The sequence below is a fragment of the Ammospiza caudacuta genome, chromosome 7, assembly GCF_027887145.1.
Source record: "Ammospiza caudacuta isolate bAmmCau1 chromosome 7, bAmmCau1.pri, whole genome shotgun sequence".
In the NCBI taxonomy this organism is placed as follows: Eukaryota; Metazoa; Chordata; class Aves; order Passeriformes; family Passerellidae; genus Ammospiza; species Ammospiza caudacuta.
The window spans coordinates 21581487-21606465 of NC_080599.1; the positions used below are offsets into that span (position 1 = coordinate 21581487).

Consider the following 24979-nt stretch of genomic DNA (forward strand, 5'->3'; position numbering starts at 1 on the left):
TCCTTGAAAAATACAAGTGTGGCTCAAAAAATAAACACTTCATATTGGCTTCATATGTTTCATACACAGTTTTCACATTAAAGCAATACATCTGTGTTATGAGCAATCACTTCCCCTAGCACAGAGATGCAGACCTACATTCTATTTATTCATTGCTGAAGCTGTGTCAGGGGAAGTTAGGCTTGGGGATCAGGGAAAGAAAGGTTCTTCCCCAGAGGGTGCTGGGCACTGCCCAGGCAATGGGCACAGCCCTGAGGCTGCCAGAGCTCCAGGAGGGGTTGGACAGCACTGCCAGGGATGCACAGGGTGGGATTGTTGGGGTGGCCAGCAGAATCAAGGCCCTTTGTGAGAGTCTGTGCCATTTCACTGCTAATGCTGCAAGCTTTCAAGGCTGTGGACAGGGGTCCTTGAGAATTCAGCCAGCTGAAATAAACTCATTTCCATTTTCAAGCACTTTTGTTATAAGGACACATTATAAAGAAAATGCTTATTTAATAATGATGTCCACTTTTAATTAGACTCATATTACAATCTCTCTGAAAAATCTGCCTTTGAAAACACCAACAAAAGCTCCAAAGCAGACATAATTTTCAGTAACCAGTATGCTTACAGAAACATTTCAGTTACAAGTCCTCTTTCCTACTTCTTAGTCAAGCTAGGAAAAAAATACCACTTGCTTAAAGTAAATTCATGTAATTTTGCCAAAATATATGTTACTCAATTTTATCAGGTGTCACATAAACATTCAAGACTATTTTGCTCAGTAAAAAGGTTGCTTTCCTCCAAGAAAATTTCTCAGGTGCATGCCAAAAAGCAGTCAATGATTCATGAAGCAATTATAACAGAAGTACAAGAATCTATATAAAAACAAACAATGATCTTGGACACTAATGCCAGCTTTCTTGACAATAATTGTGAAATTGTGGTGGAGATTATTTGGTTCCTTTTAGTAGCACAAGATTCCAATTTTTTTGGAGTCTTTTACCTTGGTTGTGGTACTCCCCATTTCCCATATACAAGTGCACACCACACATAGCTGCTATCAAAACTCATCTGTAAACATGTAAATAAATAAACAAACATCTCTGCTACAGTGCAGAGATTCATGGAGGAAGCAACTTCAGTCAGGACTTTGTGGCTCTCAACCCTATTGACTTTGTAGTGCTCTAATTTCAGCCCAAGGCTGTTCCTCAACAAGCAGATGACAAATGGAAAAACCACATTCACTTCAAACAGAGGCACCAGCAGAGGAGGCCAATCTCCATTGCTTGGCTGATGCACACACTCAGCTCACAAGCTGCTCACTTCTAGAGGGCAGAAGCTCTGATGGGCAGGAGGGATCCCCACCTATGCCAGAATAGAGTCCAAGAGACAAAGGGAACAACTTTATTCACTGCTGCTGTGTCAGACTGCCCTCAGTACACACTACAAGTACCTGTCAAAGAAAAGAACATTTCCCACCGGCCTTGCCAAGCCAGCTTAACGTGCTAAGAGTGTCTATTCCTGTTAAAACTTGAAAAGAAAAGCTTCCTTGTCTAGATGTGATGGAAGAGAACATGGAAAAAGTCAGCTTTGGCTATGGTATATGCAAGTTCATGCTCTATTTTGGTATGCCAAGTTCAGGACTTTACATTTTATTCACACTAAACTGGAGTGTATGAAACCAACACATAGTACAAGAATCTGTTGGATGACAGCTGTTAAAAGAAAAACTCACATTTTAGTGCACTTTAAAGTAAAAGTTGAGTACATGGTTAGGCAGTAACTGAGGTTTCCACCCTTACCTCTGAAGCAGTAGCTGCAATGTTAACACCACTGGACTGTCCGTTCATTAGCTCCATACTGCCCACACCATGAATCTTCAGCCCTACATTTACAGCAGCAGGATCATCTCCAAGGCTACCCAATAACCATTCCTACAAAGAGCAAAAAGGTGTCACAAACCACTTTCTGCAGGGCTTTTCATCAAGATGCAGTGCCTAAAATCCTTAACAAAAATAAATGACTTCCAAAATGGCTACACCACTCTGAGGTCCAGACTTTGGATTCTAACCTGTATTTTAAGATTACCAAAATACTTAAAACCAACATAAACTGAAGGTTCCATTAAGATCCATCAGTCACTGGCAGTATTGACTTACCATATTCTTTTCCCCTATTGTTTTCTCTATGCCAGGAATCAATATGTAAATATATGCAGTAGCCCTAACAAATTGATGTCTGCAACATCAGTTCACATACTCTGCTCTTCCTTTTATTACCAGCTTTAAAAGGTATATTCCAGTATAGATGTTAACTCTATTAGGTAACTTTGAGGTATTATCACTTCCTGTCTTATAGGACTCTTCACCAGCTTTAAGCAAAAATTATTACATTGAAAGCAATTAAAAGTAAAAATGGAATTTATCATTTTCTCCACAAATGACCCAAACTACTGCTTAGTAAAAAAAAACCCAAACAGAAAAACACACAAAGGAAAACTCCACACACTGACTTTTAATGCACTCTTGCATGAATACTACGACTTTCATTCCTGCAGAGAAAAGGCTGCAAAGAAATGGAACCCTTTGGCATCCACTATAAAAACTGTAAGACTACCCAACGCCAGTGTTACAGAGTAAAAATTGGTTTGTGCTTAAATTAATGAGCTGTTAGTGCCCTCTAGTGTGAAAACTATTATAAATCAGCTTCCATGGATCTATGTCTATAGCACAGGTGAGTGCTTCCAAAGTTGCTGCTGTTTATTAAGTTCACTTTTGGTTTGTAGGTTAATTCAGAGTATTGCATGGTCTGAAAACAAATGGAGAGTGACAGGTAACTGGTAATTCTACATGACAAAACAGTTTTACAGGAGCTCATACTTAATGCCTCTAAGGAATGCAATAAAATAATCTGAAAAGTGTTATCTCCAAGCGACCTAAACCAAGTATGTCAGACAGACAAGCTTGGAAGGCAAGAGACTGCAATATTTAAATAAGAAAATATCCCAAAAAAAGAGCAATATTTAAGCAGTAAGATATCCTCAAATTTTAAAGTGTCACCATAAGAATGCAATGCAGAAAGGAAAGCAATGCAAGAGAGCAATGTGGCAAATGTCAGTCACACACTACAGCTTCCAGGTATTTCTGAGTATTACCAGTCCCATCTGAGTTGTTCAGCACAGCCACCCACATTCCACCCTCAGTTGTTTTGGGAAAACTGACAGAACTCTCATTCACAGGAGAGAGGATGCTACATTTCATTTTAATGTTACACTCCCAGTCCTCATGCTTTAATTAACACTGATTCCTCCACTGAAAATACATTCAACTGCACTTAAGCTTTAAATTACAGACCACATAAAGGAAAAAATCTCATCTCTGGCTTCTGAGAGTCACTGCTGTCCTGTCCTTCCCCATCTCAATCACCCTTCAGATTGTCTTGTGGAATATTGCCAAATGCACAGCTCCCCAGTGCCTCTCTCCTGCAGCTTTTTCATTTACAGGAGGGGAAAGCACAGAAATGAAACTCTGATGTGTTACAAGTTTCATTTATGTAGTGACAGTAGAGGACAGAGGTACCACATCTTCAACACCAGTGTCAGGTCCCCTGACATGCTGAAAATGGTAAATTTATCCCAAAGTAATCTCCTCTGCTAAAAAAAAAAAACCCTACCCTTTAAAAATTTGGGTTTTTTTTAAACCATTATACTTTTAAGGAAAGTTGGCACTTTGGCTTTGTATGATACAGTTATGGAGAGTATGACAAAATTGTGTAATCTTAAATAAAGGTTATATATTTGACCCTTGCCTCACATCAGCTTCAATTGTTCCCCTTCTCCATATCAATGGGAAGTGAAAAGGGAAAGAATAAGAGATGTCCTTCTTTGCAAGGAAAAATAAAAACCTGAGCTCTGAGACCTTTTTTTTGTGGCAATATTTGGATGCTGTTAATTAAAAGAAATTACAGCTATCACAGAAACCTATGGAGTTGGCAGCTCAGCCTCACATCAACAAGAGCAAATGAATTCCTGTATCAGCAAATGCTCAAGCCCAGTTTCCTCAATGGCTCCTCTCACATAACCCACAGCCACTCACAGGAACTCCCTCCCCATATTCCCTGACAGACTTTCCACCCCACAGGATCTGCCAGGAAGGGACAGCAGTGCTGCACACTGATCCAGGTTCTCCTTTTCTACCTGCTTACTGTGATGGGAGTTGAGAGAACTCTCTTAGTTAGGTGTAGGCCACCATGCTGAGAAGTGACTTCTATGAGGCACACAAACATTGGCTTTTTCAATTTTTTTTTTTTTTTAATAAGCAGAAAATCACTTAGGGAAAAAAAAAAACCTTCATGCAAAGAAAATGGAGTTTATAAAATATATAATCTGCCATCAAGCTGCATCCTAACAAAGCTGTCCATACAATGATAACTTTGTGCCCATTGCTACATTACAAGAGTATGCCTGAATATATTTATACTTTTTCCTATTTTGTGGAGATACAGTAAGGAGCTGAATTAGTACTGAACTACTGTAAATATATATTTATAAACTTTGAAGTTCCAGAATTGGCAACTATCAAAATGTTCTCACGTCTAGCAGCTTTCAGAAGTACATCACCACTCCCATAACAGGAACAGTCATAGCAACAGTTTTGGTCAATGTGTTACTTGAGACAGATATTGAAAAAATCCTCACACTGGAATAACTAAATAATTTGCTTTCTATACTATCCTTCTGCCCAACACCCAAATAATGTGTGAACAGCAGTATCAGAAAGTGATCAAGAGCAGAGAAGTTCAGAGCAGCACAGCTGGGTCTGTTGAATGACTGTCAGCACACTGCAGTAGTGTCACAGTGTTCACTGCCCACCTCGTGTCTCCAATTACCAAAACTGAGTTACACTGAGTAATCTGAACTTCCAGTCAGTTTCTCCTCTCCCATTCAATAAATGCCTTTGTACTCAGAAATTAATTGCATGTGGAACTGAGAGTGTTTCTATGATGCATAAACACCTAAGCATTTATGCCAGCCTGAAGCCTTGACACACTGTGAGGTATCTTCCTACCACGCCACTCATACTGTACAGTAGAAAGCAAACTAAAAATACTGATACAAATATCCATCACACCCAAACAATGAAAATACCTAGACTATTGTTGTGGTTTAGCCCCAGCCAGCAATTCAGCCCCACGCAGCCACTCACTCACTCCCCCATAGTGGATGGGGGAGACAATCAGCAGAATAGAAGTGAAAGATCTCAGGGGTTGAGATGGAGACAGCTCAGTAGGAAAAGCAAAACCCGTGTGCTCAAGCAGAACAAGGAATTCATTCCCTGCTTCCCATGAGCAGGCAGGTGTTCAGCCAGCCCCAGGAAAGCAGGGCTCCGTCCTGTGTAACATGGAAAGGCAAAAGTCACTCCAAACATCATCCCTTCCACCTTCTTCCTCCAGATTTACATATTATTATATCTATGACCTAGAATAATCCTGTTGGGGTCAGCTGTCCCGGCTATACCCCATCCCAGTTTGTTGTGCAGCCCAGCCTCTTTGCTGGTGGGATGAGGAGCAGAAAAGGCCTTGACTCTGTGTAAGCCCTGCTCAGAGTAACCAAAATATTGCTGCGGTATCAACACTGCTCTCAGCACAGAGAGAAATCCAAAACACAGCCCCACACCAGATACTGCGGAGAAAATTAACTTTACCCCAGCCAAAGCCAGCACAGCTAAGCAGGGTGTGGTGCCTCCAGCGAGTTTTCTGCAAATCCACCCAAGCTGTGGTGCTGACCATTCCCAGGCAGGGGCTGCCCTGCAGATCCCCCCAAGGGAAGGCAGCTCCGAGCAGGGGCAGCAGCAGCAGGGTGTGCCCGAGCCCAGCTGAGGCAGAGCCGACTTGATCCCAGCACAAAGGGGAGCAGAGAGTGCCCTTTGTTCCAGACAAACAGCGCTGCCAGACGCACTGACTGCAGCCCAGCTGAGTGTGAGTGAATCAACTGCGGCTGGAAACGCTTCTCCCCAGTGCTGTGTCACAAGTGACTGTGACTGTGTGCCGGGGTCAGCTGCAGCACCACGGGGCAGCAAAACCACAGAACCACGGAATTTCAGAGCATCAGCTGGCTCCAACCCACGTACTCCTTCCTGGTGTCACCAGCATCGTGACAGGGAGCACACTCCTGGTCACACACGGGGATATAACCAGTATTGTGTACAAACTGTGTACTGCAGTTGCTGGAGTTTGCTAAGCGGAACTTGCATTTGCATCGCGATTTCAGCATATTTTGTATCACACTGCTAAATCAGAAATCAGAAAGCATCAGCCATATTCAAATGGTTAATCTAGCATTTAGCATTCCACCCTCCACGTGTGGAATATCTGAAAGAGCCTGAGCAGAGAGTACTGGACTCTCACAGATGTCTAACACAACACTGACACCTGATTCCCTGCCACAGCAAATGTTTTGGCTCAGTCTGGGTCAAACACTGTCCCCAAAGTACTGTATAAACAGCATTTTAAAAGACACCCTAAAATTAAACACAACCTTAAAATTACATTTGAAACTTCCTGCCCAGAACAGTACAGAAGCTTTGAGGAAACAAACACTGAAGTTTTAGGAACAGCTCAAGAGTCAAGATGACCAATATCCTCTTTTAGTCTTACACACAATGTCAGTACAAAGAGTAATTTGTTTTGATCACAGATCCCCATTTAGAAAACAAAAGTGCCTTGCATGGATCATCATTAACTATAAATGCAGAGGTACTACCCAAGACTTTAGGGACCAAAAAAATCTGTTCCAGACACAATGAACCTCAGCTCCTGATCTTGTGGAAACTAGAGAGTGCAGGAAAACTTAACTCCAAAAGGTAAAAGCTGAGACAACTGCTAAGGACAAATACAACCCACAATGAAAAAATCTGAGAAACCAAACACATTTAAAAAAAAGGCAAAGCACACACTCCACACCAAAACGAATCCAAAGAACATAAAAGACCCACAATGAAGCCGAGAGTTACCAAGGAACAGGCAAAGAACAACGAAGAAAAAACAAATTGCGCCTTCCAAACGACATCCTTCAGTTTCACATTCCAGCCACCAAAGCAGAAACCCACCCTAGTTACTGCACTGCACAAATAAAGACAATATGCAAATATCCTCAAAGAAGAGAAATGAAAATCATCTAAAGCCACACTTGAATTCAGTTTTCAGTAGGCATGATGATATTAAGATAGTAAAGCTGATAAAAATAGTAACTTCCACAAAAGACATAAAAGCTCAAGCAAGTTAACACTACTGCATTCTCCTGCAGAAAATGTATCACTGAAAAGAATAAAATCCCATACACTATGAAATCTCCAGATGTGTGAATCTTGGCAATTTGCCACTAGTGAAGACTGAGATAGGAGAGAAGACACACGTTGGGTGGAGGCATGACAAAACCAGATAGGGCAGCATAGTATTAAAAAAACAGATTACTAAGAGTTATTAAATGTTCAATACCACTACAAATATTATAACAAAAACCATTTATAAATACAGGAAAGCAATGTAATACAGGAGAAATAAAACTATCTGATGGACAGAAGAATGAAAAGAAAAAGTCAATCATTAAAGGGCTCTTGTAGCTGACTCCTGTAAAATTTCTGCTGTGAATTTCAGCTGGAAATGATGCTACTAAAGCTGTAAACATGAAGTAGCCACATGAGACCCAGATATTTACATTAGTTATGAACCAACACTACCTGCAGAAGGGACACTGATGCTGTACTCTATGCAGTTCTGGTCACCTTGTTTCCAAAACATTTTTTCCATGAAATGCATGCACAGAAGGGCTTGCAGGTATTCTCAAGGCAGTGAAACTTCTTTCCTAAGAGGAACCCACGAGACCTCAGCTTGCTTATGGTAGGAAACTGAGATCTGCACAAGGACACAATTGCCATATTTAACTATTAGGAAGATAAACCAGAAGTATATAATGCAGATAAACCAGAAGAATAAAATGCAAATTTATGCTCAAAATCTGAGTAACAGCAATTGGGTTCTTGAGCAGTTTTCAGACACCACCAGTAACAGCAAATATCTCACAGCTGCTTAGGTTCATGCTGGACTCCTCCCTGACAGAAAGTGCCACACGCTGCAGCAGGAGCAGCACAGCTGACCCAGTGACACAGACTCTGCTGGAAACTCAAAGCACTTCTGTGCTCACACAGCTCACTTCTGTCACACACACATTCCTTCCCCAAGCAGCTGCTGCACAACAGTCACAGCAGTATCAGCTGGTTAAGCTCCAAGACAGATGAAATTAGAACCCACAAAATAGCAAAAAAGGGAACAAAAAGTTCTTTCATTAGGTTTGACACTGAAGTTTTAAATAAAAATGAAGCTTCATTTAAATCTATTCATTTAAATTTAGATTCTCTTTTTCTACCTTAGAAAAATGCTTTAGCTGTCAATTAGGTAAAATTATTATTCTTTAAGACACTATTCACAGAGCACTTTCACTGTAATTTGTTCTGAATAAATCCTATTGCTGCTTTTAGGCACTTCATTCCCCAACTTAGGGAATGGAAGGAGGCTGGGGGAGAAATAAAGAAAGAGAGAGAGATAACAGCAAGGTAACAGCAAGGCTCTGTCTCATTCATATCTTGGTTTCCAGCTATCTAGGCCTCTTCTCCGTGGTTCTCCAGTACCCATGCTCTCCTTTTTAATCTCAAAAACTGGTACAACTTGTAGCTCCCATGTCCTAGGATGAGATAAAGAAAGAAAAACCAAAACTGAAAGCCAGAATATCCTTCTCCAGGGCACAAGTTACTCATTTACCAAATCCTATTACAAAAATCAAACCATTATCTCAGTCTGTCATCAACATGCAACAACAATCAAGAGGTTCAGCTCAAAATGGAAATTTTTCCAGGTTAGTTACACAAAAATAGGAAGGAGATCCTTACCACTCAAAAGCAGTTTTCCTCAGTGGACTGACTCAGGGCCAAGACTGAAATGGGAGATATTCTAGCAGAAGGCAACAAATTTGGGTATGAGAACTGGGACACAGCTGCAAGCAGTGGCAGATCTGGGCTCTCACAAAGGCACGAATCAAGCACAAGGGAAAGCATCATTGCAGGCAACAAATGGAGTAAGCCAAAAATGTGAACATGTGTATGTGCTATTCAGGCTCAGCCTGAGGTCCTAGAGCTTGGCTTTCTGCTACCTAAAGGCCTCTCCAGCAGTGGCTGAGTGTTAAAAGACAAAATGTAGGCACACCAAGACAATAACTGCACAAAACCTGAAGAACTTTCTGCTTACAAATCATCAGGTCTCTGGGTGCTTCTTCCTTCAGAGATCACCAAGAAACCTCTGTAGTTCTTGAGAAAAGTGCATAGAACAAAGCTTCATTCCTTTGGATCTGCCTATTACTATGCAAGTGCTACCAGAAGAGTGAAACTTTGAATTTATGATACAGTTTGGTTTAGTTCCCATATGCCAAAAGAGCGAGCAGTAGGGAATTCTTTTAGCACAGAAAGTACATCAGAAGTGTAAGGTTCTTCCTTCCTGATCTCCCTCCCACAACTAAAACAAACCAAAGTTGAACCTCTTGGAGCAAAATCTGCTTTCATCCTGAAGAAGAAATCCAGGCCTGCTCAAGGAACCAGAGGAGAATCCCTCCTTGCCCCAAAGACACAGCAGGAGAAAACATAACCTAGAGACATTGCTGAAGGAAATACTTATTTTCAAGAATAAGAAGTAAAAAGATTGCAAAGAAAATAAATAGGATTTAAACTAGAAGCAAATATTTTAATTAATTAGGCAGTTCTATAAGATGATAATCTTTCCCCAATTGGATTTTCAAGACCTCCACCACTTAGCCAAACAGTTGTCAGTTTTGTTTGCAAACAAGAGAAGCAGTAAATGATGAATGTCCCCTTGATTAAGTGATGCTCAGTTTGCAAAGTGTTATTCTGGCTAAGAAGTGCAGGCATGAAATCAGTGGAATTAATAAAGAACACATCTGTGGACACCATTCTGAACAGGGATATCATACTGAAGAGCATGCAACAGTGGAGCACTGAATGCTGCTAACATGGACTTCAGGATCCAAAAACTCTTTTCAGACATAGTTAGATCCAGTTTTGCTTTGTTTGAGGATAATACAAGTTACACACAAATGGGGAAGAATTATTAAGACTATGCATCAGCAAAAATATCACATCTCACAGTGAATAGTCTCTAGAACTGCTTTCTATATTCCTAGTTTCTTTATTATTATTTTCAATAAGGCAGCACAAAAAAATTCAGCAGAAGGCAGACTTGAAAATCATTGTAATGATCTGCCAATGGATCCACGCAGGTGGCTGCCTTCTCTCAGAAGGAAAAATATTTGGGAAAAATACTTGAATATAATTTTATGTACAGGAATGACAACTGACAGCCTGAGTTCTGTTACTGCAAACAGACTACAGGAACTCTGACACCAGCAGTACCAGCCTCACATGCCAAAAGCACATGTAAGAAAAAATCTGATAAAAACTAAGCCTGAGGATCCCCCCTGAATTTCCTGTGTAAACCTACACATCACACAGGGTAAAAAGAAAACTCAAATTTCCAAGCCTACTCCTGTAGGTATCAAGTGCTAGGGTCAAAATTGCAAACAGCCAAACCAAAACTAAGATGATCAAACCATCCTAGGACAGATTTTTAACAAGAGAGAGATGAGAAAGACCCAACTGTTGCTGAATAACAGCCTCCAAATCCACAGAAATAAGGACATGGTACATCCACCAGCCTTAGCTGCACCCTTGCTTTGTACAGTAAGGTTAAAAAGGAAAAGAAGTCAAAACTCCTCCCTGGTTGAACGCCTGAGTTTTTAACTGAGAAGAAAATACTGCTGAGAGAACATTTTACTGTATTTCTTTATTAAGCCACTAATAAACACTTAAGACTTTTCTCAAAGAGGACACACAATATCTTAGTCTGGTTTGAAATTCAGCTTTCAGAGATGAGTACAGCCTTTATCAGTAAAACCTGGGCAGCAACATTTCAGCCATGTTCTCTGTAATTATTCTTTCCTGAACATCATGCATTGATGTGCACTGTTGCTATAGAAATGGTGCTAACAGGGGAAAATCTATCAGCCTGAACTGCCTGTTTGGTGTGGTGACTGCTATGGGAAACTACAACAGGCATTTGGGGACAAAGGGGGATCTTCTGCCTGTGTCACCATCCCTGCATTCATTTATGGGAGGGTGTCAGGCCCAGGGCAGGCAACTTCAACAAGCAAACAACACACAAAGCAGTTATTTACCAATCTGAGCATCCCCTTCACCTCTTTTCCATATTTCTGTCTCACTTTGGAAGGGCCTCAGTAAATCAGCCAACTCAGGAGAGGATAGATGAACACCCAAATACCCATCACTTAAAGTTAAATACCTTTCTCCACCCAAGAGCAGTCAGCAAGCAGTGACCAGCAAAGCACCAGCCTAATAAAACACAACAGAAACCAAGTCACACAGAAACCTGGAAACCAAGTTAATTCAAGTACAGGACTCCAAGAGTCAGATGGCCTGACCATTTATCAGTGACCCACTCAGAGGGCTTGAAACTGTTGACCAAGAATGTTTGCTTCAACTCAAACTATTCAGAGTGAATATTCTCATGAAGGAGGACAATGTATTTTTAAGATGGCATCAGACTTTTTTTCTTGCTATCAAAATAGAAACTTACAGTAGACCACAGGGCAACAGTGTCTCTTTAGACACTCAAGGCAGACAGGAATTTATTTGAAGGCCTGAAATTCTGGTAAACCCATTTGTCATTTGTTCACAAACAACATCAGCCCAGTCACCAGAAAAATCTCAATGTGACTTCAGGTAAATGAGCATTATAAACAAGAGCCCTGCTGGAGCCATTCCTAAGCCATCTATCTGCATTATTGATGAAAGGATGTGCCCTAAAGAGGGAATGACATAATAAATATCTACAGAACTTGTGTAACTGATGTAGAACACAATGCTTTCCAGAAGACATCAAAAAGACACTGAGATGGAGCAGCACAAGCATTAATTTGAAGAGCACAGCTGGCAAAGAGTAAGAACCAGCTACACAAAATCATTTGTATACCTCTAAGGGCAGTAAAGGCAAGCCTTAAATTCTTGTTACAAAACCAAGAGAAAGCCACTGCAGGGGTAAGATTAATGACATGCCTTCAATACAGACTGTCAAGAAGGATTTTTAAGATTATTCCAGCACTGTGAATTCAGCACAGCACGTTCACAAGTGATATCCTACCCAGCTACTTGGATATTTGAGCTGTTCAGTGGATGACTGGATAATTATCACTCAAACATATCCTTAAGCTTATGAAACACAGCTGTGTCCATTTCTGCCAAATCAATGAAAGCAGACACTAAAGATTGATTTAAGTGCAGACATGTGCAAGCTGGAAACTTGGGTCCAAGAGTAATGACAGAAGTACTCTGTACACAACAGAGCTGTGATGGATTTGAGGGAAAATGGTGTTTTGAATGTAAACTACTGATTTACAGCAGATAACACTTTCCTTTTAAGGAAACCATGCCATTTAACATTGCATTTAACTAAAGAGAATTATAGTCAACTTTTTGTTAATCTTTTAACTGATAAAAAGTAAAACTGGAGTGCTGCAATGCAAGAAAGTGCATGGCATGACAGGGCAAGATACCACAAGTAGGAATATAAAACCCATTGTCATGGGACCACGAGGTGATGGTAACTTTATCTTTAAAAAGCTCACAGATTAGAACCTTCCAACAGAATCCTCTATCTGCTATTTCACTAATACTACTAGCCAAAATCTCTGATCTTAGCAAAATGATTGGAAATTGCTTTGCTTCCTTTCCAGGTTCACCAAAACCATGACAGCAATAAAGCTCAGGGAAACCACAATTAGAAGGACTAAAGCAAAGATCCTCTGATCCTAAGACATCTACCAGGTAAGGATTCCCTGGCAACTTCTGGCAGGAATCCTGTTCTAAATTTTGCACAAACATTTTTCCCCCTTCTGCACAGAGGACATCTTTTGGTCCAGAATAACCAACAACACTTTTTGGCTTTTTCTAAAGCAGCAGTCATTGGTCATTCTGGACAAATCAATGGAAGCTAATTCTTCACCTCATCTAAATGAAAATACAACACTTCTTTCAGCCCTGCCATGCCCTGTATTGCTGCCTTAAAACAAAAATCCAGTCATACAAATATGTAGCTTAGCTAAGACAAGCATTTTTGCTCTCGTGCAAGATTCACCTTGAATAAGACGAAAAACATGAAAGAAATGTCCATGACTAACACAGAGAACTGAAAGGGTCTTAGCAATTGTTTCGAAGTATTTGGAATGAGTAGCCCAAGTTAGTTTGGACAAGGATTTGATGCTGCTTTGTCATTACTGTCATTAAAGTGTCCTTGTTCTGGAGGTGCAAGGAAATCTGTCAACATGAGAAGGATGAGTGGATGCTGCACAGCAAAGAAGGAGCAGCCTTGCCTGAGCAACAAAAAAGCCCCAGTGAAGAGAAAGCTGTGCTGGGAAACAAACTCAGCTGGGAGAGCTCAACAGGGAGCCCAATTAAATATATGCATGTGTGTATATATATAAACTAAACTAATTAAGAGCTTTCAGTATTATCTCCAAGTCAAGATCATCCATATCATCAAACTAAAAAAACAAAGCAAAACACAAATTAGGAATGCATTTCCCCATGCTAAACTAGCAGGAAGCAAGTTGCCTGTTACCTGCTGAAAGAATGGCTGAAAAAGTCAATACCTTGGCTGCCCTTTGAAAACACTTTAATCTTTCAGTTTCACGTTCAGCTTGCCAAGTAGGGGAGGTTCATGCTGGTGCTGCTGTTATTTAAACATGAAAGAGAAGCAGCCACATCATAAATAGGGTATTAGTACCTTACTGTTGAAATACCCTGAAGTCACCAGCCACAACATGGTTAGTGTGTTTTGGCAGGTGATACTTCTGAAACAGCTTTATCACTTAAAAGCAAAGCTATTTTAATGATCTGTACAAATTTATCTTTCACTACCTCCGAATCAGCCAACAAAAACTAGCTAAGCAAAAACCGGCATCACAACTACTAATTTAAATTCAATATTCATATAGGGATTTACAGGGTCTTTCTGACAGATGAATCTAGTTTGTTCACAAACAACAGAGCAGGGCTTTCCAGGAGAGTTGTGTGTGGCTAATAAACACCATTAACCTGACAGAGCTGGCAAACATCAGACAGCAGGGCTGCTCCATCAGAGACTGCTGCATAAAGCAGCCCCCTCACTGACAAATGGAGCCAATTCAACATCAGCTCACCCTGGGACCCAAGCAAATCCCCAAAAGCCCCATACCCAAAAGAGAACACAATTCCCAAGTGGCATTTCCAACCTAAGCAAGACTCCTTTACCTCTTCCATTATATGTTCTCTGATTTTAGGTATTGTTACATTAAAAATCATCAGCCTCATCATCAGAGAAGATGCTGATTATGAATTCCAAAAGACAGCAATATTTTTCCTGTAAGCAAAGCACTTCTACCAACTTTATGAGAATCAGAAATACAGAAAAAGCAACAAAGAACCAGTGATCAGCAAGTCTAATGATAACATCATAGAAACACACCCTTCTGCCCTGGGGAAAAAAAGATATCCAATTGCATTAACAGGCTGAACATAATAGGGAAAGATGACACCAGAGAAAGAGACAAGCAACAAAAACTTCAGTTGCTGAAGTCCATCACTTCTCCTCATCTGCCCTCCCTCACTCAAGCAGAATCAAGAAGATAGCCACGACATTCAGTACCAGGCACAGAAATGTGACACCTGAAAGCAGCACAGAACTCTGACAAACCCCAAGGCAGCAAGGGAAGCCTGTCTTTTCCTGGTCCCTGCAGAGATCTCACTTCTGTCCACATCCTTTAACTCCACTACTGCCCGATTCTGTTTTCCATTTAAGATTATTAGCTCATACAAAGAGAGGAAGAAAAAGTAAGTAAAAGAATTTCCTAAGTCAGGCAAATAAGAGCTACCTTTAAAAAAACCCCAGGTACAGCTGAAATAAAGGTCTAAACTCTTCTACAATGTACTTTGTTTACAAATGAGGGATTTCACAGAAGTTTTGTGGGTGCAGTAGCTTAGCAAGACATCTCTTGTGTTTGTCTGATAAATAATGCAAGGAGCTATCTTCCCTTTTTAGCAGTATCACTTAACAGATGCCAACTGGATTTTTGTGTCTGTCTGACAGTGCAACACAAATACAACACACCTCTGAATTGTATCAACACACAGATCTGCACAGCAGATTTCACATCTTCCAAACCCACCCTTCATAAAAGACTTTGGCCTCAACAATGCCCTTTCAATTAATGTCTTTACTGTCTTATAAGTGACAGAATTCAGATCAAGAAATATTCTTCAACAAAACCACATCAGCCTCAAATCAATAGTGCATATTGTCAACTCCTTTTAGTCTTAACATGCTTAAAACTTCATACCTGTTTTACACACTTGCTAAGTTTTGCTATAAGCCCTGACATAATGTCACCTTAAAAACTTTAAATTGTACATACAAAAAAAATAATATAGCAACGTGCAACAACACATATGTGGATATTTCTTTCCCCTCTCCCTCCCACTCATATGGCATTGATGACCAAAACCAGAAGGAATTAAAACAGCTCCAGCTGCTGGTCTTGAACAGTTTTAGACCTCACTTCTCAACAAGCCCATGTCCCTGAATACCAGCTCATACACAGCTACAGAAATACCTCTTTGAAGATAAATTAAATTGCCTTATCTGAAACATGAACTAGCTCCTAATTGAAGAAGCCTTCCCACCAAGACAGCCTCAGAAAGAGTCAAGACTGACTTTACAGCAGTATTAAAGGCAAGTCACAGCATGAGATACAGTTCAAGTTCTGTCATCACACAGACCCCTATCCACATTAAAAAAAGCCAGTGAGTTAATTAGGTACAAGGGCAAGTCATTACATGCAGGCACTGAGGAAGCTGCTCACAGGCAGGTCGTAGAGCACTCCATCAGCTTACCTGCCATTCCTCAAAGGTAAAGAAATACTTTAGTACCTCAAAAGTAGCTTTTTTTGCTTCATATTGCTTTAATGTGCCTTCAGCTATATAAAACACTGTACCTCTGGCACACATCAATAGTGAAAACTTACCAAGCTTGCTTTTTTGTTTCATCTCCTGACTACAATTTGGTAAACATCATTTTCCCCTCTAAATTCCTTTAAAATTATTCCAGGTGGACACTCAGCCACTTTAATAGCTACTGGAAGTAGAGCTGAACAACCTCCACAAATAAAATCATCTTTTGCCAGCATACCTATAGCTACCTAAGGGTATAAAAGATAATCAAAGAATCACAGTCTCACACTGTGATTAGATTTGGCACTGCTATCTTCCTTTGTCCAATGTAACATAATATGTGCTTGTTTAAAGCACCATTAAAAACTTAGCAAGGCACATCACTATGAATACCAAAATCTATTATCAAAGAGCTACCTGGCAAAATCTGTTCAAAATAAATGCAAAATAGGCCCAGCCTAGCAGGGAAAAAAATCCCCAAAGGAGGATTGTAAGAAATTATGTATGATCAACAGAGCAAACAACCAGCAATGAGTGGAGAGCAAAGCCTTTTTCAAACACAAAGCAGCAAAAACATTTCTATCACAGAGGGACATTTGCTCCGATATAAAGAACAGGAAACAGTTTCCTAAGAAACCACCCACCTGACAGCATCAGTGAATGACATATTAAAAGGTAATAATAATAAAGCCTCATAGCTAGGTAATGTTTAACCTCATCTTATCTTGAGGCAGACCTGCAAGGGCCAGGTTTTACCCACCCCAACAAATGCCCCAAGTTTCAGGCTGCTCACTGGCCACCACACTCCCGTCTCTCAGAAGCAGAGGGTCCATGTGTAGCTAAGCAGAAATCTTGCTAATACTTCAGTAATTTTGCACTCTGAGCTCCAGAAAATACTTGCAAATCACTTCAGCTGCATGAAAGGACTGAACTCAATGGATTCTACCCTAACACATTATTCTTCTCCAAAATGCCTGTTGGCATAGTTCTGTAAAGGTCTGATCAATAATTGTATCAAAATTATTTAGAGGCACTTACCAGACAAGCCTGATGAGTAATGCCTAAACAAACTGGTCAGTCTAAAAGTACATGACTAATATTCTAAAAATACATGAGATAGCTGCCCCTTCTCAGGTAGGCTTCCCAATAAAGCACATGGGAGAAGTGGCTGCTGGCAGAGTGCTCTGGGCCTGCAGCAGCACTGCTCAGGTGCCCTTTAAGCACACAGGGAAAGTTAATTACACCAGTGGCAGAGGAAGTACAACAATTGTGAGTCACCCACGTAACCGTGTGCTTTATCAATGCACTTCATAATACTGAAGTTACTAATTAGTGACAGCACTAACCAGTGATGCAGCAATGGGAAAGTGAGCAGCTTGAAACTTTGGACCTTTTTATCTTTTACTGGTCTGGCACATAGAATTTATGTGCATTCTGAAATCCACAACAAACACATAGGAAACTATGCAATGCTACCAGCATTCTAACACCTCACATCTGCTACCTGCAGATGCTTTTGGAATCCCCAGAATACTTCACAGACTTGTGGACATGATCAGCTGTATGACCAAGTTTCCACCAACACCATCATCACTGCCAACTCACTTCACCAGCCTACTGTAAAAGATGCAACAATGGTAGAGTTTACCTCTATGCAAAAGGGATTTTCAGAAGTGCCACAAGGATCCTAAAGTGCCTTAAATTTTCCTGCATAAAATCTGAAACAAAGTTTCAGCTTTATTTCAAGCTCCCAGACCTGCACACCCAGCTAGGGATTCAAGATAACCACTCCACAAGCTCAGCTAATAAACCACTGACATTTGACCCACTTTTGATTTCAGCTGGTTTATGGGAACTTGATTTTATACTCACCATTCATCTCCACCACTGAAGGTTTTTCATGTTCCTTTCTCTGCCATGACATTAGCCCAAGAGTTTGTACAGCTGAAGTGAACAGTCTGGGGAAGTATCAAACTGAAAAACAAGGCAAGGGCCAGGGGGAAGCTTCATTTCTTAGCTGGGTAAGTTCCCTGATGCAGTTCTCTCTGCTGCTTTACCTCTCTATTTCTGCCAATCCAGGCAGAGAAGTGAGCAGTCAATAAATAAGCTGCCTCACTGCATATGGGGTCACAACCTAACTCAATTACAAACCAACTCACATTAGTTACAGCTGTGGAGGACCCCAAAATTGTCAAGCCAGCAACAGAAATTCAGGGCAATTAGAAGATTACACAAACAACCTGGCAATAAAACAAGTGGACTAGAAACAACCATTTACAGTTTATAGATTTGAGTTTTACACAGAACTCACAAGTCTATCTGTGCTTACACACCTCCTCAGACAAATTAATATATGAAGCTAATAAAGAAAAACAGTAGAGATGAGACCTTCAGCTTTTCACTGGAGGCTTCTGCCTGCCTACACATTAATCTGAAAATGATGTATCACAGCAGAAAATGTGCTTTGTACTAGTCCTGTTTATTCACTTATTAGTCTGAGTCCAGTCACTCTGTGACACTATACCACTAATTCTAAATCTAAATGAAAATATAATACTAGAGTCTAGACAATTACCCCAAACCCTGGGCACATTAATAATGTGATAAAAGCAATCCGATTTACAAACTGCATTAAGATCACTTTTTTCAGGATCTCTGCCAGTTTTATCTAGCCACTATTATCTAAGAAATACACCTTCATCTTCTGAAAAAGATCAATATCCTTCTTCCCCAGTACAATCAATCTGAGCCCATTTCAATGAGAGCTGATTACAGAGCCTCCAAGCTGCCCCTTAATGAATAACGAGGGAGGCACAAATCAAACAACTTTTAATGCCCCACCACTACAGCAATGGTCAGAGCATGGACAGCCAGACCTGGGTCACTTCAGACTTAAGTGATTGCTGCCAATAGCACAGCTCCATTAAAGAGGAAAAGAGGTGACACATGCATATCCCAAAGCCCAAGTGCCACTGAGGCAGCTCCAAAGCCAGCAAAGCCTTCTGCATCCAAATCACTTGAAAATGGAGTTAACAGCCTGAGAGCCAGGGTACCTCAAGTTTCTCCTCTGCAAACCCTGTTACCCATTTCTTCTATGAGCACTTCAGCCCTCAGACAGCTGATGGACACACAGGACAAGCAGTATAAGTCAAGAGATTCACAAGCTCCAAGAAATTAATAAATTGAGCCAACCACTTTTTGGCAGAGGAGCTCATAGCAAGCTCCACAATCAAATTCCCTCACTGGCAGTTCTGCTAATGCCTTACCCATGCTGGTTTCAACTCCTAAACTGACCCAGGCTTGTTACAGTTCCTTACTTGCACTAGGAACTACACTACTAGCTAAAACCCACGAGAGGAAGGGCAAAGACAACTTCCAGTCAAAACTTTCCAGGTCTAATCAGCTGGTGGGGGGGATCTCAGTCTTCCAGTCAAAGGCTTCAAAAAGCCTGATTTTACTGCTTCAATATGACTGCTGAGAACAAGTAATAAACGTGAGTCACCAGAGGGCACTAACACTTCCACCAAATGGCAAATGCAGCCCTTCAATTAGGGAGGCTGATAATTACATCCACATCATCATGTATATTTTATCTGGATTGAACTTCAGCCAGCTTGTTCTAATCCATGTTCAAATCTCAACTACATACTGATGAGGCACTGAGCTACACTAACTGTTGTGGTCACACCTGAAACACATGGGACAGACTCACAGTCTCCTCAGACGGAGCAGGGAACACAGGGCAGGCACACGTTCACACGGCAGCTCAGGCTTCCCGTGCCTGCAGAACGTTTGTGCACGTTTAAATACAAATGGGATCCTGAAACAGGCATGGAGAACAGGCCACGAGTCCTGCATCTCAAAGGAACAGAATAAATAACTATTCTGAGGAGTTTGAATCAAGATCTGTCCTGTCATAGGGGACCACAAGGAGCATCAGCCTGGAGAAAAGGGAAAGGCTTCCCTGGACCATCAAGCAGCAATGGATGTGTTTGTTGTTCTCTCAAGTCTGGCATCAAATCAACTGCCTTGTTACAGCCTTAATCTTTAACACATGAGGCTGCTCTTCACCACTGAGAAATAGGCAGGTTTTTAAACCACAAATATGATGCTCAGCAGGGGCTGATAAGAGTTTCTTGATGTTCTGACCAAGCAGCTCTGGAGCTTCCCAGTGCCAGCAGCACAGCCAGGGAGTTTCTGGGGCAGGAAACCTTGACTTATTGATGCAGTTGATACAAAGAGCCAAAACACACCTAAACAGGACAGACCTACAGAAATAACAGCAAAGCCTCCACGCCCCGCAAGGCACACAGCAGCTTCTTTTCCCAGTTTTACCTAAACTGTAATTCTTGTAAGGACTGTAGGACAACAAAGCCATGGAAGAGAAAGGGAATCCTACCCTTATGGAAAAGTACACCTCACCAGGCAGCTGTTGTTTGTCTGTCTGTGCTGAAGTTACTGACATGTGAAAAGTTACAGTGACAGTAAGGCTGGGCTAGGAAGCACTCAGTGAGCAAACGGGGGATCTCCAGGGGTTCAAGGCAGACACCACTGGTGCCACATGACAGACTACAACCCATCTGGAAGCCCCTGGGGAGCTCTGAAAACACCAGCTGAGACTGCACTGGAGTGGCACACCTCAGAGCAGCGAGTCCAGGAGAGTAAAGACCAACCTCACCTGCAGGTCAGGAACGCTGCATCTTAAAACACTGTGTGGTGACTCACTAGGCTCCCCAGTGCTTCATTTGCCATACTGTAAGATTTACCAAACGGGTCCCTTTCGAGACAAACTCTCCTACCAGCTGAAACCCGGACTGGGAACAGCCTCCCTTGGCCACAAGCAGCTCCAATGCCCATCATTTATTTCTATAATTTATTCAATTTATTTTATATGATTTGTGCCATTCTAACTCCTGAGTGACAGCCAGCAGCTCCAGTGTTCACACCACACCACAATGCAGGACACACCCTCCCTGTTTAGGGCTCTGGGCACCCTCTCCTGACTGCAGAGCCAGCACTGGAGCCCTCCCACCCCTCACACCCTGCCTTGCCCAGCTCCCACCTTGGATGGCCCCATCCTGCTGGGACCAGCCTGCCCACAGCCACGACTCCAATGCCATTCTCCCTAGAATCCCACAAGGCTTTCATGGATCTCTGTAAAACAAAAGGAACTGCAGTCACACATCCACACATTCCAGGGCACTGAGCACACAGAGAATCTACTTCAAACGCCTAAGTGCAGCATTAAGACACTTCAGCAGTCTTTTAAGGTGATTAATTAATAAACAGACCAAACATGAAGCCCACAAAGCTTCTGTTCATGCACTAACTATGACACATGCATTTATATTAAAAGATGATTCCTACTGCAGCAGTTCCAGGTATTTAAATGCAAAGATTTTTAACAGAAATCTTTCATTCTTTTGAAAACACATTTCTAACTCTGTTTTCTAACAAGAGCTGTAAACCAATACTTAGAAGAGAAATATATTATGTCTTTGGTGGCTTACACTTTGAAAAAATGCAACCAATTACACTCCCCCCCAAAGGATATTTTCAACTCAGCTTTAGTTATTGAATGAAAGGAGGAGCTCAAATGACTCAGCTTCAAGCAAATATACAGGAAAAGATTAACCCCTAATCTCAATGCAAAAAAAATAGTGGAACAAAGTGATTAAGATGGAGGTGTGGCTTGTCAATTCAAATCTTTTAATATTCAAAGACATCAAGCAGAACATTAGCACACTATGACTGCATTACTTTTCTGTACAAAAGTAATTTTGTCGATTTCAGTCAATTTCAAAAATCCCAGTCATTCAAAAATCCCAGTCAATTTCAAAAATCAAAGTTTACACAAGGAGTTGTAGTTAAAGTTAGCCCTGTATCTTCATTCTTGTTCCTCAGTGCTGAGCAGCATAAAGATCAATAAAACATCTGAACACTGACATTTTTAATCTACAGTCACAAGGCAAGATAGAAGTGTAAAAAGGAAAAGACAGCTCCAGAATTCTGCAGGAAAACACCCACATTTCCACAGGAAAAAAGAAACCAAAAAAAAAAAAAAAAAAAACCCCAAGCAAAACCCATTGGTGAGCAAACAGGATAACCTCATGAAGGGTTTTTTCTTGGGGGGAGGATTGACTCCACTGGACTGAGTTAAACATTTCATATTAAAATGCAGCAAAATAAACTACAAGGCAGAATGTTTCACAAGGGGGCTCCCAGACACCGAGGGGCCGCTGTACATCCATCCCCCTCATGAATTCCCAAGTGCTTGTCCCCATCTCAGCCAAGCCACAGCAGCACCTCCGTGCAGAACACACGCCCCGCTGTGCCGGGAGGAGGAATGTTTCACCCCAGACCAGCCGGAGCGCTCCTTCACACGCAGCCGAACTCCAAACACAGATGGCACCAGAGGGCACCCTCTCAATTCCAGTGACCCAGCTGGGCCAACGTCTGAGCAGGGCTGCAGACAGCCCGCGAGCAGGGATGTGCAGGGGCTGCGGAAAGCAGGAATAACTCTGCTTCTGCAAGGAACTCCCTTTAAAAAAGGGAATTTAATCCTCCATCGAAATTTAAAAAAAACCAATAATTTACTGATGTAGCCCAGAAACATAAAATAATTTCCAGAGTAATCAGAGACATTCCTAGAAAAAATCAATATTATCAACTTCTGTACAACATTATGCTGTGGCACTTGATGGTGCCAACCCAGTCCAGGTGTTTTGGCACCCATGTGGATCACATCAGCTCCCAAAAGCAGGGTCCAAGGCAGGACAGCTCATGCAGAGGTGCCTATGGAAATCCCTTGGCTCTGCTATCAGATACTACACCTTACAATAATACACCAAAAAAATGCATGAGTAGTTCTCAAGCTTTGGTCCATGTATTATTTCTAATGCCCTGCTGAGAGTTAATAATGTATTAAAATGAACACCTGGTAAGTTGAAGTTCATTAAACAAAATAATGCACAACCAGTAACACATGCAATAGGTCTGTATACCAAAAAGGGTCTCAAACCACCAGTTGGCATGAACAGAATGTTATACCCATTTTGTTTAGAAATAAACACCAACAAAGTACAACTAAAACAAAGTCAGCTGCAGAAGCAAGCAGCGATAAGAGAAAAATAGGAAATAATCATTGTGCATCCCATATTTTCCAATCCTGAGAAAACCTAAAAAGCTGTAGGCCTATCAAACATTTGATTGCCTGATTATCTATTGATCCCATTTGAAAAGAAATAGTTTCCACCTCTTGTAGTTATCTGTGATTGCAAAGCTCTTTAATTCAGCAGAGGCACAGAAGGAGGGGTGCAGGAATAAGAACCTTTTTTCAGTAGAGAAATCTCTCCAATAGTATCAGTATAGAAAACCTGTAAATAGAGATACACATCCACAGAATTTCACCAGGCCTGCAACTACTATTAAACCCCAGGGCAAGTTACTCCAAAATATTACCTGTCATCACCACTCATCGTGCTTTGAAATATTTCTACAGAACTGCCCCTCCAGCATCTGCTGCCAGGAAAGAAATAATGCTAAACACACCTCATGTCTCATAAACACCATCTATCTGTCCATCCTCTAAAGCAGATTCCCATCTGCTGGAAAGTAACATGCTCTGAAATTACCGTGGTTTACATCAAAGTGGTGTGATGTGTGTTCATCCCCTTCTTACAGCCACTGTCCACGTTGTCCCTGGTATCCTCATGCCTGTGTGCTGCCCTGTCACTCGTGTCCCCATCCCTGGGCACTGCCCCGCCCCTCGTGTCCCCATCCCTGTGCCCTGCCCCTTGTGTCCCCATCCCTGTGCCCTGCCCTTCGTGTCCCCATCCCTGTGCCCTGCCCTGTCCCTCGTGTCCCGGTGGCGGGCCCATGCCCAGGGCAGCACCCATGGATAGCGGTATCTCTCCGCCACAGCCTCCGCTCCGCCCCGGCCGCCCTCCGGCCCCCGCGGTGCCCCACACGCGGCCGCGGCTCTGCCCGTCCCCACGCACCGACACCCCCGTCCCTGAGGGCTCCACAGACAGCGAGGGCGGGGTGTCCACGTTAGAACCCGCTCCTCAGCCCCGCAAGCAGGCACCGGGGGGGCGAACATCTTTCCCGAAGCCCCGAACCCTCCGTCCCGCAGCCAGGCTGGAGCCCCGCCGCGTACACACCGGCGAGAAGGGGCTCCGCTCCTCGCCGCCCTCGAGTGAGGAGGAGGGGGAGGAGGAGAGGGCGGCAGGTGGGCGGCGGAGCCCCGTGGGGGCCGGGACCCTCCCCGGATCTGGGAGGGGACGGAGCGCCTCCAATCCCCGGCCGGCAACAGCCCTGCAAGGCCCGGCGTGCGAGCCGGGGTGAAGCCTCCTTTCTTCTCTCCTCCTCCTCCTCTGAGGAACCGGACAATGAGCCCCGCGGAGGCGGGCGCCGGCTCCCTCCTCCTCCTCCTTCTCCCCGCCGCGACAGCGCAGCTCACCTGCGAGAGGGGGGATGGATGACGGCGGGGCGGCCGCTCGGAGGTGCTGCGATGTCTGCGCGGGTCGCTGCGCGCCGCCGGCTCCGCAGGCGCGGGGCGGCCGCGGCCACAGTGCCCCTCACACACTCACTCACTCTCACACACTCTCACACGCACTCACACGGCATGGGGGGGGGAAGGGGGGGGGGCGGCCGCCCCGCCCGCGCATGCGCGCAGAGACCCCCCCCCAGCCCGCCTCCTCCCGGCGCCGCGCGCGGGCTGCGCACGCGCCGCCTCAGCGCCGCCCGTGCCGCCCCCAGCCGGCGCTGCTGAGGGCGGGGACGTGCGGGGGGATGCGCGCTCGCTCCCTCGCGGCAGCGCCGGGGCTGGGACAGAGCAGCGGGGCCCGGCTGTGACCGGCACCACGGTGTCAGACAGA

At 42.8% G+C, this 24979-nt stretch overlaps 1 protein-coding gene across 5 annotated transcripts in view; it reads right to left on the reverse strand.

Moving 5' to 3' along the window:
* RALGPS2 (Ral GEF with PH domain and SH3 binding motif 2) overlaps nt 1-24720 on the reverse strand; it is a 114156-nt gene extending 89436 nt beyond the window's left edge. For 2 of the 5 annotated variants that reach the window (XM_058809081.1, XM_058809085.1), the window contains exons 1-2: nt 17973-18055; nt 1785-1916 (exon numbers count right to left, since the gene is read on the reverse strand). In XM_058809081.1, the coding sequence (XP_058665064.1) occupies nt 1785-1916; nt 17973-17975 (135 nt within the window). In that variant the 5' untranslated portion in view covers nt 17976-18055. Of the gene's footprint in view, nt 1-1784; nt 1917-17972; nt 18056-24100; nt 24185-24561 lie in introns of those variants that run through there. The other 3 variants (XM_058809082.1, XM_058809083.1, XM_058809084.1) reach the window with 3 other exon arrangements.
* Between the last annotated feature and the right edge of the window lie 259 nt (nt 24721-24979).